This window comes from Nerophis ophidion, linkage group LG14 (assembly GCF_033978795.1).
Source record: "Nerophis ophidion isolate RoL-2023_Sa linkage group LG14, RoL_Noph_v1.0, whole genome shotgun sequence".
Classification (NCBI taxonomy): Eukaryota; Metazoa; Chordata; class Actinopteri; order Syngnathiformes; family Syngnathidae; genus Nerophis; species Nerophis ophidion.
Window position 1 is genome coordinate 37366436 of NC_084624.1, and position 18716 is coordinate 37385151.

The 18716-nt window shown below is 39.8% G+C and overlaps 1 protein-coding gene across 2 annotated transcripts in view; it reads left to right on the forward strand.

Annotated features, from left to right (window-relative positions):
- Window positions 1-9437, forward strand: part of mmp16b (matrix metallopeptidase 16b (membrane-inserted)) — an 80073-nt gene extending 70636 nt beyond the window's left edge. For both annotated transcript variants that reach the window (XM_061920576.1, XM_061920577.1), the window contains 3 exons: window positions 1457-1607; window positions 4875-4990; window positions 7976-9437. In XM_061920576.1, the coding sequence (XP_061776560.1) occupies window positions 1457-1607; window positions 4875-4990; window positions 7976-8337 (629 nt within the window). In that variant the 3' untranslated portion in view covers window positions 8338-9437. The remainder of the gene's footprint in view (window positions 1-1456; window positions 1608-4874; window positions 4991-7975) is intronic.
- The last annotated feature ends 9279 nt before the right edge of the window (window positions 9438-18716 follow it).

Sequence of the window (18716 nt, forward strand, 5' to 3'; positions counted from 1 at the left end):
TCTGTTAATGAAGGCAACACATGATGTAAGTGTCTACATTAGCTATATTAGCCTACTATCAAGATGACTATGTGTCGCAGGTTGAAGCAAATCTTCGTTGACAGAAATTTTGAAATGTAATATTTATTCTAGACATTTCTACATTAGAAACTATTAGTAAATCAGAGGATACTCAGAAGGTGAGATAACTCCTGGGAATTACTGGCTTTTAATGGCGAGAGGTATAGATGTGTGTGTCCAAGTTAAAGGAAACGGCAGATTGTAATTGTAATAAATTACATTAAAGATTGTAATAAATATTTTAATATATTTATTACAATCTTTGGCAAGCTAGGTAATGTTTGCTGTGGTCTGGAACAACATGGCACAAAAACATCTAAAATGCAGCCAATATTACAACTAGAAAATAAGTCACGAGACATGCAAAACTAAATTATATGAAAAGAGGATAAAAGTGAGGCATAATGATGCAATATGTACATACAGCTAGCCTAAATAGCATGTTAGCATTGATTGGCTTGCAGACATGCACTGACAAAATATGCCTGATTAGCACTCCAGCAAGTCAATAACATAAACAAAGCTCACCTTTGGGCATTCACGCACATTATAAAACATTTGGTCAACAAAATGAGACAAAGTAGGAGCGGAAGATTTTTCATTTAAACAAACTGTTGCGTCACAGTCCACACTATGGTGAGTTCAATAACCCCCTATTAGTAGGACAAAAAGATGTTCGCCAAATACTCTCATTAGTGAAGCATACACACTAACATATTAAAAAGTGGGCTTTCTAACAATTGGGAAGATTGGTCCTAAAACAAAAAACATACTAAAACAAAAAATATATTTTTTCCCCATATTTTTCCATTTTCAATCCTTTTTTAGAAATGCTGCAGGGAGGCACTAGGGTGGCTAAAGAGCCGCGGGTTGCTGACCGCCGTATTAAACCAAGCCATTGGCGGTTTAGTGATTTACCTAGCTGTGCCACTCAATGCTTGATTGATGATTCATAATATAACTTATTACCATATTTTATTATTTATGTATTGTTTATTTAATTCTATCTATACAATATTAGATAGTTGTGTTGTTTTAATTATCTATTAATTTAACATTTAGTCATTATTAATAGACAGGAAAGCGTTTGTCAAAAGTATCGAGTTGCGAGGCAGATTTCATTAGGAACAGAAGTCAGAAATGCACACCAACAAAGTTACTCCAAGACAGCAACTCTGTGACAAGATTAATACACAATATTAATAACCATAGCAACATCATAGTGCAATATAAATCAAGAAGCATATTGTATTTTACAGTTTTATCAGAAATATGAGCGTGAATGAGCTCCGGTTTTGTATTTATTTAAGGCACTTCAGTATATAGCAAGAGAATGATCATTCCAGGGCAAAGGTGGTCACATAATCCTCTGCAATACTTCTATTGTTCACCTCAGGAAGCCGTTTCTGGGTCTTCAAGGATACAACTCTGCAACCATCCTACCCTCAGGACATCTCGCTGTTCGGCAGCGGCATGCCCACGCAGAGCATTGAGACGGCCGTGTGGTGGGAGGACGTGGCCAAGACCTACTTCTTCAAAGGAGACAGGTCTGCAGGCTTGTACTGTATGAAGTAATATCAAACCCCAAAGGTCCTTCATTGAATCCGTGTTTGAATTCACTATTTGGAATCTAGATAATCCTCTTGCGGCTCTCATCAGCTGTACACAATTAGTCAAACATATAATCCTGATTAAAAAAATGTTAACCTGGAGCCATGAGCAAGCATCACTAAATCAACCCACTAAATCATTTCTTTACACATTTGTAGAAGGTGATGTTTGTTGTGAAGCAGCTTTGTTTTTGTTGAATCCTTAGTGTCAGTGCAGCAATTGTCCATATTGTCTCGACATGTTTGATTCAGCAGCTGTTCAAGGCCGAGGTTCTCTGAGCGTGTGTGTTAAGTTGCCTTGGGTTCAGTCCAGGTAGATCAGGGGTGTCGAACGAGCAGGTTTTTCCCGGCCCGCGTGATGAGTTTGCCGAGTATACAAATGAGCTGGGTTTTTTTTTTGCTGCTCTTGTGTTCACTAGATGTCACAATAGCAATCCTGCTAGGCAAGCAAACGGTTTATACTGGGGCCAAGCAAGAAGTACACAGCAAAGGGGGACTGTGGCTCCTCCTCCTCGACCCACATGAAACTTGAAACTTGAAAACATAAAAGTTTTATGTCTTCTACGTCATTTGGCACCCTCGTTGCCTAAAAATGTCTCTGTCAAACACGAGAAAAGTGAACTTAACCCTTTTGAATAGTTTTTACCTCCGTTTCTTACGGTTTGTTGTCTTACCACTGGATTGATAGGAGGACATGACTAAGGAGGTATTTGATACCTTAAATAGTTTACATGTTGTGTTTTTGTTCAATCCCAAAAAGACTGTGACTCAAAGTTTAATCATGGCTTTTTAAATATACTGAGACCAAGTTCAAGCTCATCGTGTTTTTGAAGCTGCACCAATTTCCTTAGAATTTTTGAAAAGTGTTTTGTCCAGGGGATTATTTGTGATTTGTAAGTTTTCAGAATGTTCTTGTTCTATTTTTGGCCAAATTAAAGCAAAGAAAACAACCTGGAGTTGTCTTTATTTTCAAGTTATCATGCCATGATTTTACCATTACGGCCCATTCGGGAATAGATTTCCCTCCATGCGGCCCCTGAGCTAAAATGACTTTGACACCCCTGAGGTAGATACTTGGATTTGAACATTGAGGACAAGGCGTCGTTCCACAGAATTGATACGTTTGGGTAAATGGCATCATAAATCATTTCCAGAGAGACGAGTGGGACGTGGTGTCGAGAGCTAACAGAGTGCTGTGTCATTATGGCATCATGTAACCTGCTGCTGCACATCAACATAGTTGACATGTTTTTACACTATTTTGTTAGCGCCTTTTCCTCTTGTCACAGAGTTTGAAAATCAAGCGTGCAAATTGGTTTCAAGGCTGCTCATTAAAATAGCATCTTTATCCTGGTCTGGAGATAACATCTTGTATAAAAAAGATTTAGTCGTCATCGTGTTTGAAAACAACCACTCTTCTACCACTCTCACGAAAAATAAACGACCAACATAACACTGTTTTTTTAATCCAGTTCCAGTTCCAGTAGCTTTTATAACTCCTTTTCTGAGTCGGTCTGTGAGATGTTATATTCTGGAGGCGTTCCCAGATTGCAAATGAAACCAAGCCCACCTTCTCCAAAAGTATCATATTTTAACCTTTAAAAATGGACACTGTTTAAATAAATACAGTGGGGCTAAAAAGTATTTAGTCAGCCACCGATTGTGCAAGTTGTCCCACTTAAAATGATGGCGGAGGTCTGTAACTTTCATCATAAGTACACTTCAACTGTGAGAGACAGAATGTGAAAAAAAAAATCCAGAATTCACATTGTAGGAATTTTAAAGAATTTATTTTTAAATTATGGTGGAAAATAAGTATTTGGTCAACCATTCAAAGCTCTCACTGATGGAAGGAGATTTTGGCTCAAAATCTCACGATACATGGCCCCATTATTTCTTTCCTTAACACGGATCAATCGTCCTGTCCCCTTAGCAGAAAAACAGCCCCAAAGCATGATGTTTCCACCCCCATGCTTCACAGTGGGTGTGGTGTTCTTGAGATGCAACTCAGTATTCTTCTTCCTCCAAACACGACGAGTAGAGTTTATACCAAAAAGTTCTATTTTGGTTACATCTGACCACATGACATTCTCCCAATCCTCTGCTGTATCATCCATGTAACCATTTTGGTATAAACTCAACTCCTCGTGTTTGGAGGAAGAAGAATACTGAGTCGAATCCCAAGAACACCACACCTACTGTGAAGCATGGGGGTGGAAACATCATGTTTTGGGGCTGTTTTTCTGCTAAGGGGACAGGACGATTGATCCGTGTTAAGGAAAGAATGAATGAGGCCATGTATCGTGAGATTTTGAGCCAAAACCTCTTTCCATCAGTGAGAGCTTTGAATGGTTGACCAAATACTTATTTTCCACCATAATTTACAAATAAATTCTTTAAAATTCTTACAATGTGAATTTCTGAATTTTTTTTCACATTCTGTCTCTCACAGTTGAAGTGTACCTATGATGAAAATTACAGACCTCTGTCATCATTTTAAGTTGGAGAATTGGTGGCTGAATAAATACTTTTTTGCCCCACTGTATCTTCATCACCGCCCTTTTTTTTTTTTGCCAAACAGTATGGATCGATTCAAACTGCGTAAAAAAAGTTGTTTTGGGCAGCATTTGTGTGACTGCATGACACACATGTCTGTGTCAATATGCACACGCCACAATTATATGAAAGTAATACTTCATCTTACCCCTCTTTGTGTTTCCTCATAGCCTAAAGCAGACGGGGAAGAACTCCTCCCCCTCTGGCTGAGAGCTTTACCTAATGTCTAAATAAGTACGTCCCCTGATGTTACAATGTAGCTAGACTGCAAAACCCAACGAACAGAGGCATCCATAACTGCATACAAGCCCACGCCCAAATGCATGGACCATCCAACATTGCAACAACGTGTATTAGTCAAACAAGTCCAAATTCATCGTAGGTCCACTTGAAAGTTATTAGACAAATGGTCATTGTCTCTTAGACAATTTTTTCTTCTCTTGCAAAGATGTTTTGCTTCATGGCAGCCATTTACAAAACAACAGCAGGTTGTTTTGTAGCGCACCACTGAGCTTTGTGAGGAAATTCGATTCAAGCTTTGTGGCGTTTATATGTGTCACAATATTTTTTTTCATACCGTGGAAAAATATGGGAAAATTCTTATTGGACTGCTTGCATTCAGTGTAGTATCTGCATCTGGTGTTGCAGGTACTGGCGATACAATGAAGAGATGAGGACCATGGACCCAGGCTATCCCAAACCCATCACCATCTGGAAGGGCATCCCTGACTCTCCCCAGGGGGCTTTTGTGGACAAAGCCAACGGTATGCCACCGGCTTGACTTTACTTTACTCCTCCGCAAATCCCATTAGTGAGATTGGACCATGTACAGTTTCACGGCGCCATTGTTTCAAAGCCGCTTTTGAGAACGCGACAATGACCGCCACCATTAAGCTGCTTTTCCTGTTTACGCTGAAGCTAAGTCAAACTGTTGCATTAGTGTGTGATTACTGTGTGTCATGGAGCTTTGATCGGCGCTTTCACGTGAATCGTCAAGAAGTTACTCAATTGGCAACTTAAAAAAACACATTTGGTAACTTGTAATGTGTGGTGGTTCAAAATTGGGGTACTGCAATAAATGTTTAATGAAAAGTGGAGGTTATCAATAATAACTGGCACGGGGTAGCATTATATTGATTGTAAGACTATATTTTTCTGCATGAGCCAACATACCTCCTGCTTTGAGCTTGTGGCTCATTGCAAGTATTTCCATGTAATTATGTTACAAAAGTGATAATTGTCATTAATGACCCTCAAGGGGAGTTATTGAAGTTTTATATATGAAATGTTTACATTGTGATTGTCTCTATATATGAGAAAGCCTATACTGGGCTTGGACGATGCAGGTCGTTATAAATCTTTCAGTTTATTTCTATCATGAAAGGGGTTGTTATCATTAATAATTGGCAGCAGGAGCTCTTGCATTCATTATTTAACATGTCTATGTTTTTTGTGTTCATCTGCATGAGCAAACGTACTCTGGGATTTGACTTTGTGGATTATTGCGAGTATTTCTTTTTATTTTTACTACATGAGGTTCAACATGATCATAAATAACTGGCAGGAGGATCGCTCATTGTCAGGATTGCTCATGACAGGTTGTGTGTGTGTTTTCCTGTGTTTGGTGTTTACTTCCTGTCCGGTGCTTTTAATTCTAGTTCCTACTCCCTGTTTTGTGTTTTCTCCTGCAGTGACTTTATCCCTGCCTTTGAGTGCTGTTTCCCTCGCCTGCTCTTGATTGGCAATCAGTGGACTCACCTGTCCCTGATCGCTAACTAAGAGGGTCTATAGTCCAGTGTCATCTAACTCTTAAGGCTAGTTCATTGTTTTTGTTGCTTTGCTTTCAAGAAGGAATGATTTTGGTTCATTAGCCTTTACCTGCTTTTCTGTGCACTCCCAGGTTGCACTAGTTTTTGTCATTAAATATACTTGTACCTGCACAGAGTCACTTCACAAGCAACGCTCACCTGAGCCTGACACTCACATTCATTATGTGATATGTTTTTGTTGTGCATATTCCTGTGCATTAGAGAGAACACAATGAGCTTTGACTTAGTGGATTATTGCAAGGCTTTAGCCAGTCTTTCCTATTATTTCTATCTAGTCTTACCGGCGTGATTATCATTATTAACTAGCAGGAGAAGCCCTCTTGTTCATTATTACACATGTCAAAGTATCCCTCGCATGAAGAAAAAATTCCCTGGGCTTTGACTTTGTGGATCATTGTGAGTCTTTCAAATGATTTACATTATAAAAGGAGTGATTATTGTTAAAAATGGTGGTACCAGCACTTCATGTGACATGTCTTTGTTGTGCTTGGGAGTGGGACAAGGGTTTTCAACTTTTGACTAACCTCTTGCCAATTTTACTTTGTTTCTCTATTGTAAAAGGTGGAGGTGATTGTTAACAACTGGCAAAGAAAAAATGCATGCATTATATGACATGTCTACATTGTGCATGTTTCTCTGGATGAGCAAGCATACTCTGGGATTTGACTTTAAGCATTTTTGCAAATCTTTCTATTTTTTTCTATCAGAAATGGGGGTAGTTAATAATTACTGAAAGGGGCGCAATTTCTTTAATTACATCACATGTCTACCTTATGCAAGCATGTGCTCATAAATAAGCGAGCCAAGGGCATTGACTTTGTGGATTATTGCAAGTCCTCATATTTATTTCTAGTGAGAAAAGTGGATGTTATTAATAACTGGTGAGAGAAGTGCTTGCATTCATTATATGTGTGTGTTATAATGTGTGTGTCCCTCCGCACAAGCAAGCATACCTCGGGCTTTGATTTTGTAGATCATTACCAATCTTTCAGTGTATTTCTATTATGAAAGGTGGAGTTGATTATTAAATTTTTTCCTGGAAGGGCAATTGTATTCATTTTGTTTCATGTCTACATTAAATGGTAAATGGCTGTACTTGTATAGCGCTTTTCTACCTTCAAGGTACTCAAAGCGCTTTGACACTACTTCCACATTCATCCATTCAGACACACATTCACACACTGATGGAGGGAGCTGCCATGCAAGGCACTAACCAGCACCCATCAGGAGCAAGGGTGAAGTGTTTTGCTCAGGACACAACGGACGTGACGGGGTTGGTACTAGGTGGGGATTGAACCAGGGACCCCCGGGTTGCACACGGCCACTCTCCCAACTGCGCCACGCCGTCCACATTACCCTTGCAGGTGCTAGTGACCAAGGATGTTGACTTTGTGGATATTTGTGCATCTTTGTAATTGTTTCTCATTTTAAAAAAGGGGCTGTTACCAATAATAACTGGCAGGAGGTGCGCTCTAATTGTTTGTATCATTGTATGACATGTTTGTGTGTGAGTGTCCTTTGTGGACTATTTATTGCCAGTCTTTTTAATTTTATTGTGAAAGGTGGAGGTCATCATTAATAACTGGTGGGAGAAGTGATTGCCTTCATTAGATAATATGTCTGCGTAAGGAGCAAACAATGTGCGTTGACTTTGTGGATAATTTCAAGTCTTTCTATTTATTGCTACTATGAAAATATGGCGGTTATTATTAATAACTGGTGGAAGGAATGATGTTTTCATTAGATGACATGTCAACATTATTGGCAAACAATGGGCCTCGACATTGTGGAGTATTGCAGGTCTTTTATTTTATATTTCCATAATGAAAGGTGGCGGTTATCATTGATAAATGAACAGTTTGCATCTGGGGCTTTATTCCATCATATCTAAATACAGTAATGCCTCCTTTTCCCCTGCAGGCTTCACCTACTTCTACAAGGGTAAGGAGTACTGGAAGTTCAACAACCAGCTGCTCCGCGTGGAACCCGGCTACCCACGCTCCATCCTGCGGGACTTTATGGGCTGCGACGGCCTCCCCCCAGACCCCGACTGGGACTGGAGCCCGCCGGCGGCCGAGGAGCGCCACTACGACAGCGGGGACGCCGACGTGGTCATCAAACTGGACAGCGCGGGCGGCACGGAGAAAGCGGTGGCCATCGCCATCCCCTGCGTCCTGGCGCTGTGCATGATGGTCCTGCTTTACACCGTATTCCAGTTCCGCAGGAAGAGCACGCAGCGCCACATACTGTACTGCAAGCGCTCCATGCAGGAGTGGGTGTGAGCATGAAGGAGAGAGGCGGAGTCTCTGATAAAAGGTCTAAAAATTGCCACTCCCCCTCTTTGTTGGGTGAAGTACATGACAATGGCGGCGGAGGAACTGCAAAAAGTGTGCAAAGTGCAAGGCGACGGGAGCCATATCTCTTAAATCCTATTTATTGACTCCTTTCTTTATTTTGAAACAAACTTGACGCAAGTGGGACTGTTGTCCTCTGCACACTTGCTTGAAGAGCCCCGACAAGAGCGCCGACTAATTAGATCCTAGGCTTTACTTTCAGTCCTAAAGGAATCAACTTGAGGTGTGCATATTTTTATTTTTTTATTTCTTACATTTGGAAATGTTTGGGAAAGAATATGTGATGGATTACTCCGACCTTTTCTTCCAAAGAGGATGATGACTCAGTTATGTTTACGAGGACTTTTTTTTAGTGTATCATTTGTGAAGACAGCAGACAGTGTGATAAAGTGTGTTATGTCTAAACTCTACCAACATGAAACAAGCTTATTTATACTAATTTTAATGACATTTACTAATGTATTGCAAGCAAAGGCATTTAGTCATTTTAAATCTTTAAAAGTAATATTGGGAACACACCCTTTTTGATTAACTGTGAGCTGTGTTTTGTCTCCAAGCTCCACTTCCTCTTCTTTAAACATGCATACTGTAACTGCAGCGCTTGATGCCATATATCCCATACAACAACAACAGTAGGGTCACGCAATGTTATCAGCACTCGTATAGCTAAAATGCTAACATGTTAACAGCATCATACTAGGTTAGCCTGTTTGCTGCAGAAAAACTAAATAATCACACAACATCTGTCGCTGACTGATGGATCGTTAGCTGAGCTCCAGATATATTTTTAAGACGTGTAGCAAAGCCTCAGGTGCAACCTCAAAAGCTAGTGTTTAGGGACACATTACAGTATTAACATTTTGCATAATAGGGTACTTTTAATTCCAATGCCATGTTGTATTTATTGATACAAGCAACCTATTTGTTTATACGTAAAAAAATATATATATTTTCAAGCTTGCAAACATCTCCACCAAACTGTGTCCAGATTCATGTTTGAGCCATTGTTGCACTGACACATTGTGCTAGACAATTACCTTGTTTGTCAGAGCTTTTGTTTTGACGGCATTTCATCTATCTTAAAACCTTTATATTAATTTTTGTTGAGATTTCAACAGAAAGTGGGTGCCGTGGACAGGGAAGACAAAAAAAAGCTTGCATACGGTGAACATCTTTAAGTGAATATCATGTAGAAAATACTTACATGCATGTCATAATAGCGCTAATTGTTTCACTCGATTGCTGCAAAAAGTAATGTACTTTTATTGCAAAAACAAAAAAACAGCAATAACCGAGATAAATTATTAGTAAGACGTATGATCATATGATCATATTAAAAACACTTGTTGACTAATCCTGTTTTTATACAAGCGTGCTAACAATAGTTGAATTAATGTGCATATTTAAAAGCATATTAAATCTTGAAAAGAGAACAATAAATCTAACAATATATCTAAAATCTAATATATTTATACAATAGATGTCTAACCAAAGTTGAATTATATTTAATGATTTGAGCAGCAAATGTATCATAAATGCAATACAGAAGCTAATAAATGCTGTACGTCGGTGTCGTGGTGAAGTTTGCCAGATTATGGCGCTATCACTGTCAACTTTTTTTAATATTATATATTTGTGCTTATTTTACTTGAAACATCCTCAATCCTCAGTTTGAATCTTTCATTCATATTTCATAGCATATCTATCGTGTTTATCCGAAGTTTGCGGGGCTTTTAGCCCTCGGTTGGAGCTTTTGTATGATCATTATCTTTACAGGTGGAAAAAGACGGTTTCTTCACCCCAGAAATAGAACCCTGTTGATTTTGAGTGGTGTCTGGTGGTGAAAGGTCATCATCACTGTACAGGTAGAAATTTGTGGCCGATTTTTTTCACTTTTCTGTGGACGGCAGACCAAGCCAATACTACTACTTCTACTACTAATAATAATAATAATAGCACCAATGTTTCTTTAAAATGATCGCTTTTACCAGTCCTCTGGTTTGAATACAGTATTCAGCAGAACATATACAGTATAACAGGGCCAAACTATATCAACAAACAGCACTAGGACTAAGACAGGAAGTAGCTTGTGTATTATTGTACATAATGGCGGAGGATGCTGTCTGCTAGGAGGAATTTGTTTTGTTTTTTTAAATCCATCTACTACTCCATGGGTAACAATGCTGTGTGTTATGAATTAAAAAAAACAAGTGCATAACAAATGAACGAGTGTGTGCCTGATTGTATCAATAATACTGATGTATATGTATGTTTGTATTCAATAACTCTTGTTTTACCGAAAATCTATCCATCCATCCATTTTCTACCGCTTGGACTGATAGACAGACAACATTCACACTCACATTCACACACTAGGGCCAATTTAGTGTTGCCAATCAACCTATCCTCAGGTGCATGTCTTTGGAGGTGGAAGGAAGCCGGAGTGACCGAAGGGAACCCACGCAGTCACAGGGAGAACATGCATCCATCCATCCATCCATATTCTACCACTTGTCCGTTTTGGAGTCGCGGAGGGTGCTGTAGCCTATGTCAGCTGCATTCGGGCATAAGGCAGGGTACACCCTGGACAAGTCGCCACCTCATCACAGTGCCAAGACAGATAGACAGACAACACTCACATTTACACACTAGGGCCCATTTAGTGTTGCCAATCAACCTATCCCCAGGTGCATGTCTTTGCATGTTAAATGTATTTGCATCATCACTGTGTTGCCTGTGCTATTTTTTCTCTAACACACCACATTGCGGAGCTGTTGTTAAACCCCATAAGTCGGATTGACCTGAAATTTCTCTCACATTCTCTTCAAAACAACCCACTGTAACTTTAAGGGGAATTGCAATTTTTTTTGGACTTTCTTCCAGAAGGTCTTATTTTGTCCATGTGATGTCAGATGAAACAAAGATTTAGCTGTTTGGCCACAATACCCAGCAAAATGTTTGGAGGTGAAAAAGGTGAGGTCTTTGATCCTAGGAACACCACTCCTACCATCAAGCATGGTGGTGGTAGTATTATGCTCTGGGCCTGTTTTGCTGCCAATGGAACTGGTGCTTTCCAGAGAGTAAATGGGACAATGAAAAAGGAGGATTACCTTCAAATTCTTCAGGACAACCTAAAATCATCAGCCCGGAGGTTGGGTCTTGGGCGCAGTTGGGTGTTCTAACAGGACAATGACTCCAAAGTGGTAAAGGAATGGCTAAATCTGGCTAGAATTAAGGTTTTGGAACGGCCTTCCCAAAGTCCTGACTTAAACATGTGGACAATGCTGAAGAAACAAGTCCATATCAGAAAACCAACAAATTTAGCTGAACTGCACCAATTTTGTCAAAAGCAGTGGTCAAAAATTCAACCAGAAGCTTGTGGGTGGCTACCAAAAACACCTTATTGCAGTGAAACTTGCCAAATGACATGTAACCAAATATTAACATTGCTGGATGTATACTTTTGACCCAGCAAATTTGGTCACATTTTCAGTAGACCCATAATAAATTCATAAAAGAACCAAACTTCATGAATGTTTTTGTAACCAACACTCACATTCACACACTAGGGACAATTTAGTGTTGCCAATCAACCTATCCCCAGGTGCATGTCTTTGGAGGTGGGAGGTAGCTGGAGTACCCAGAAGGAACCCACGCATTCACGGGGAGGACATGCAAACTCCACACAGAAAGATCCCGAGCCCGGGATTGAACCCAGGACTACTCAGGACCTTCGTATTGTGAGGCAGACGCACTAACCCCTCTTCCACCGTGAAGCCCAATGAACATAATGAACACAATAGCGGATAAATACACAAATTACAATAAATGTATTTTGAATAGTAATCCAATTGTGGCATCTTTATAACATAATTTTCTGCAACTGTAGAGGATTAGTTTTGTTTTTGTATCCTGATTACAGAAACCTGATTAATCTAAATTAGCCAATTCATGTACCTATTGGGTGTTATTGTAGCCTGTATAAACCAAACCAGTGGTTTTCAGGGAGTCTTTAACTCGGAGTGGCCCTAAATCATAACATATACCAGAAAAATACATGCAGACATTGTTTCCTAGCTTTTGTCAAATTTACCCTGGAGGAGTTCCGACATCCAGTGTTTGGATAAGTTCTAAGCTTCCTCCAAGTTAGCTGGGAGGATCTTTAAAAGTATTTCAACCATTTGTGTACCTTATCTTCAGAGGTAATTCTTCATTTAATTTGGGCCCTAAATTTACCCTCTCCACTCTCCTCACATGTGCATACCAAGTGGTCGTAGCCCTCAGGTAGCAGTTTCTGAAAGAAGCAACGAAAGTAAGAAATCTTAGTGAATGTCTAATGTTAGATGACCTATATTGTTTTAGCACCGTCTACAACACATATCCACTGCCTGTCGAACAAACTTAAATCTTCAGGGTTGCTAATAGTTTCTGAAGGAAAACCGCATTACAGCTTCTGAAGAAGAACCCGCGTTTTCACAACAAAGGGCTGCATAGAGATAGCATAGACTACAGCAGGGGTGTCAAACTCATTTTAATTCAAAGGCCGCATAGAGGAAAATCCATTCCCAAGTTGGCCAGAATGGTAAAATCATGGCATGACGACTTACCTTAAAAATAAAGACAACTGCAGGTTGTTTAATTTGTTTTACTTTTGCCAAAAATAGAACAAGCACATTATGAAAACGTACAAATTACAAATAATCCTCTGGACAAAAAACTTCAAGTTTGTTGAAAATTCTGAGGAAATTGGTGCAGTTTCAAAAACACAATGAACACAATGAGCTTAGACTTTGTCTCAGTGTATCTACCAAGCCAGGATTAAACTTTTTAAATCACAGTCTTTCTGGGATTGAACAAAAAACACAACATGTGACCTCTTCGAGGTATCAAATACCTCCTTTGTCATGTCCATGTATCAAACTGTAAAAAAAAACTGGTAAAAACTATTCAGAAGGGTTAAAGGGGAACATTATCACCAGACCTATGTAAGCGTCAATATATACCTTGATGGTGCAGACAAAAGACCATATATTATTTTAACCGATTTCCGAACTTTAAATGGGTGAATTTTGGCGAATTAAACGCCTTTCTGTTTATCGCTCATGTGGTGATGACGTCAGAACGGTGACGTCTCCGAGGTAATACAGCCGCCATTTTCATTTTCAACACTTTACAAACACCGGGTCTCAGCTCTGTTATTTTCCGTTTTTTCGACTATTTTTTCGTACCTTGGAGACATCATGCCTCGTCGGTGTGTTGTCGGAGGGTGTAACAACACTAACAGGGAGGGATTCAAGTTGTACCACTGGCCCGAAGATGCGAAAGTGTCTGCCGCCAGACCCCCATTGAATGTACCAAAGTGTCTCCACATTTTACCGGCGATGACAGACATGGCTCAGAGATGTATGGATAACCTGAAGATGCATTTGCAACGATAAAGTCAACAAAATCACAAAGGTGAGTTTTGTTGATGTTGACTTATGTGCTAATCAGACATATTTGGTTGCGCCGTAACTGCCAGCTAATCGATGCTAACATGCTACGCTAATCGATGCTAACATGCTATTTACCGGCGGTGCTAAGGCAGACATGGCTCAGAGATGTATGGATAACCTGCAGATGCATTTGCAACGATAAAGTCAACGAAATCACAAAGGTGAGTTTTGTTGATGTTGACTGCCAGCTAATCGATGCTAACATGCTACGCTAATCGATGCTAACATGCTATTTACCGGCGGTGCTAAAGCAGACATAGCACAGAGATGTATGGATAACCTGCAGATGCATTTGCAACTATATTACATTTCCTTCCACCCACATTTAATGCGAAAAAAACACTTACCAGTCGACGGATTTAAGTTGCTCCAGTGTCAAGATATGCGAAAGTCCTGATCGTTTGGTTCGCACATTTTACCGGCGATGCTAACGCAGCTATTCGGCCATGCTATGGCTATGAATAGCGTCAATAGCTATTCGCTCAATAGCTTCAGTTTCTTCTTCAATACTTTCATATTCCAACCATCCGTTTCAATACATTCGTAATCTGTTGAATCGCTTAAACCGCTGAAATCAGAGTCTGAATCCGAGCTAATGTCACTATATCTTGCTGTGGTATCTGCCATTGTTTGTTTACATTGGCAGCACTGTATGACGTCAGGGAAATGGATAGTCGCATCGCAAATAGCGAAAATCAAACACTTTAAACCTTTTTTTAGGGATATTCCGGTACCGGTAAAATTTTGAAAAAAAATCAAAAAATACAACAAGCCACTGGGAACTGAATTTTATTTTTTTTAACTCTTTTGAAATTGTGATAATGTTCCCCTTTAAGTTGTCTCTATTTGACGGACACATTAAGGGGGATTAAGGGATCCAAATAACGATGTGTTTGAAGCTGAAGAAATAAAACGGCAGGTTTTAAGTTTCATGTGGGTTGAGGGAAAGGAGCTGCAGCCACTACATTTTGTAGCTAGCTGTACAAAGTATATATTCTGTACAATTGACCACTAAATGGTAACACCCGAATAAGTTTTTCAACTTGTTTAACTCGAGGTTCACGTTAATCACTTCATGGCAATTTTAATACTTGGCAAACTCATCACAAGGGCCGGATAAAACCTGTTGGCGGGCCTAGACCGGCCCGCAGGCCGTACCTTTGACATCCCTGGACTAGAGCATGCAGCTGGCAATCAGGATCTAATCCTATTTAACAGTATATCGTAGATAGATAGATAGATAGATAGATAGATAGATAGATAGATAGATAGATAGATAGATAGATAGATAGATAGATAGATGGATAGATAGATAGATGGATGGATGGATGGATGGATGGATGGATGGATGGATGGATGGATGGATGGATGGATGGATGGATGGATGGATGGATGGATGGATGGATGGATGGATGGATGGATAGATAGATAGATAGATAGATAGATAGATAGATAGATAGATAGATAGATAGATAGATAGATAGATAGATAGATAGATAGATAGATAGATAGATAGATAGATAGATAGATAGATAGATAGATAGATAGATAGATAGATAGATAGATAGATAGATAGATAGATAGATGGATGGATAGATAGATAGATAATGTTGTCAACTTTTCATCACATCTTTACCTTAAAATGCGTCCTTCATTCAGCAGGTGTTATAATGAATAAGACAGCGATTCATTTTCCCTCTGCTACCGATGGGGAAAAAGTGGCGGACTGCATGAGAAATCAGCGAAAACATACAAAAGAAGAAGAAAGGACTTTGCAGCAACCAATCAAATGAGCTCCGGGGAGCAAGTAGGCGTGGTCATCCCTGCTCTGCTTACTTCGGTATTCACAGCTCTGCCTCGTATGAGCTTCTACTGCCATCTAGTGTCTTCTTTTTTTATTTTCTTGTATCACGGCCCTTATAACCTTGGAGATTCACTGTCCAGTTGTATAGTGTCTTTATACTGATGACTGTCTGTGGTTCTAATGTAAGGACAGGTTGCTGACCCTCTTTTCCATAATTGGACCCAAAAAAACAGCACTTGAGTTGGTCAAAGGCGAGCAGAGATCTGGCATTGTATGTTTTTTTAACTGGTTAGCAAGGTGGTGATTAAAGTATTCAGAGTTTCATGATAAGTTTGGCCGAGAATGGCCTCACTCACAGGGTGTGGGTGAGTTAAGTTAAGTTAAGTTAAGCTAAGTTACCTTATTTCCTTGAATTGTCGCCGGGGCGCTAATTAATTTTAAAACTCTTCTCACTTCTGCACTTACCAAAGGTATGCAGTAAAACTTTGAGTGTGAGGTAAGCTTGGACCTTAAAGGCCTACTGAAACCCACTACTACCCACCATGCAGTCTGATAGTTTATATATCAATGATGAAATGTTAACATTGCAACACATGACATTACAGCCTTTTTAGTTTACTAAATTGCAATTTAAAATTTCCCGGGAAATTCGTCTTGAAAACGTCGTGTAATGATGACGTGTACGCAAGACGTCACGGGTTTTTAGGAAGTATGAGCGCTGCACACACACACAGCTAAAAGTCGTCTGCTTTAACCGCATAATTACACAGTATTTTGGAGATCTGTGTTGCTGAATCTTTTGCAATTTGTTCAATCAATATTGGAGAAGTCAAAGTAGAAAGATGGAGTTGGGAAGCTCTAGCCTTTAGCCACACAAACACACCGTAATTCCTTGTATAAAATTCCTTGAGGTGAAACTTTACTATGGATCAGAGCGCGGTCAAGTGAACATGAATCCCAACGGAATGTCAACCAGCAGGTTTCGGTGAGAAAATTGTGGATAAAAAGTTGCTTCTTACCGGAGAAAAGCTGAGCTTGTGCCGTCCATAGCTGCCATCAAATCCCCTGAGAAATTGGCGTCTAAACACCCGTGGAGACACACCTCCGACTATCAGGTACTGTTAAACTCACTAAAACATTAGCAACACAATAGAAAGATAAGGGATTTCCCAGAATTATCCTATTAAATGTGTCTAAAAACATCGGAATCCGTCCCAATCCGTTTTTTACTTTTACTTTTTTTTTTTTTCTAGTCCGTCGCTATCAATATCCTTAAACACGAATCTTTTGTCCTCGCTCAAATTAATGGGGAAATTGTTCTTTTTATCGGTCCGAATAACACCTTTTGTTGGAGGCTCCCATTAAAAACAATGTGAATATGTGCGGAGCCATCAACATGTGACGTCATCGTCTGCGACTTCCGGTAGAGGCAGGGCTTTTCTGTTAGCACCGAAAGTTGCAAACTTTATCGTGGATGTTCTCTACTAAATCCTTTCAGCAGAAATATGGCAATATCGCAAAATGATCAAGTATGACACATAGAATGGACCTTCTATCCCCGTTTAAATAAGAAAATCTCCTTTCAGTAGGTCTTTAAATCCTACTGAATAGCTCTTAATAGCTCTTAGGAAGGCACTCCAGCGAGTGATTAAAACTGCTCAGTACATATCAGGAGCAGCCTTCCCCTCACTACAGGACATGTACTCTACCAGGGCCACCAGGAGAGCACACAACATCATAAAGGACAGTACACACCTCCAGCACAGTGTCTTCAGCCTCCTACCATCAGGCAGACGATACAGGAGCCTGAAATCCAGGACTACGAGACTGACAAACAGTTTCTACCCACAGGCCATCAGGCTTGTGAATGCTAACTTGTGAATGCATATTTTGTCAATTTTCCGTGTTTTATCGTTCATAGGTAATATTGTAAATCCCACATTCTTTATTTTCATGTACATTCTGGGTGTCTCATTCAGTAAGAACATGTAAAATTACATTCCCTTTAAAGTGGTCTGTCATAAAGTTTTTAGCATTCAATCAGACACTATTGTGAGGTTTTGTATTAGTGTTCCTAAAAACAGATATACCCGCCCCAGACACTTTTTTTTTCTCAAAATTTGGCCCCTTGAGTCAAAATAATTGCCCAGGGCTGCTGTAACCGAATAGGCACTGGAGTCCGCAAGCCACCGGGACTGTCATGTACATTCTGGTGCCCGACCTCTTGAGTAAGGCATAGGAACGGCTCCGGGATTTTTTCTCTCCCGTGGCCAAAGGGGGCTTGACTGATTCATGGGGGGATAAGAAAGTAATTGATTTTCACGCCTTCAGTTCTCATTTTTTTCAATAAAATCCAATACAATATATAGCACACAAATGTTTCGATAATAAAGTAGGTAAACTGAATTTGACATAAAGAATATTTAACAAAATAGAGCTCGAAAGTGTGACATGGCAGGCCGATTCATTGTCCTTGCTGGCCTCTGCATAGCTTATTTAAGTAGCGGAAGGCCTATGTCCTAAAGTTGTGTCCTTTTCGTTAACAGGGTCAAAAAATACACCCATCCATTTTCTTCCGCTTGTCAAACTTGTTGAATATAATTAAGTGCCACAAAAGTTGTCATGAAAAAAAAAACATTTGGGGAGATTTAAATTTGTCTCATTTCCACTGTAGAAAAAAAGCCAATCAAGTTGGGTTAATGAGTTAATAAAGAGACGGTAAATAGCCTGGATAAAGACTATAGGACGAACAAACATCTCTTTTAACGCCATTACCTGGCACAGTTTGGTGTGTTCAAGACATTTTCACACATGTAAGTTTGAATCATGTCTTCCAAAGACATGCACCTGGGGATAGGTTGATTGGCAACACTAAATTGGCCCTAGTGTGTGAATGTGAGTGTGAATGTTGTCTGTCTATCTGTGTTGGCCCTGCGATGAGGTGGCGACTTGTCCAGGGTGTACCCCGCCTTCCGCCCGATTGTAGCTGAGATGGGCGCCAGCGTCCC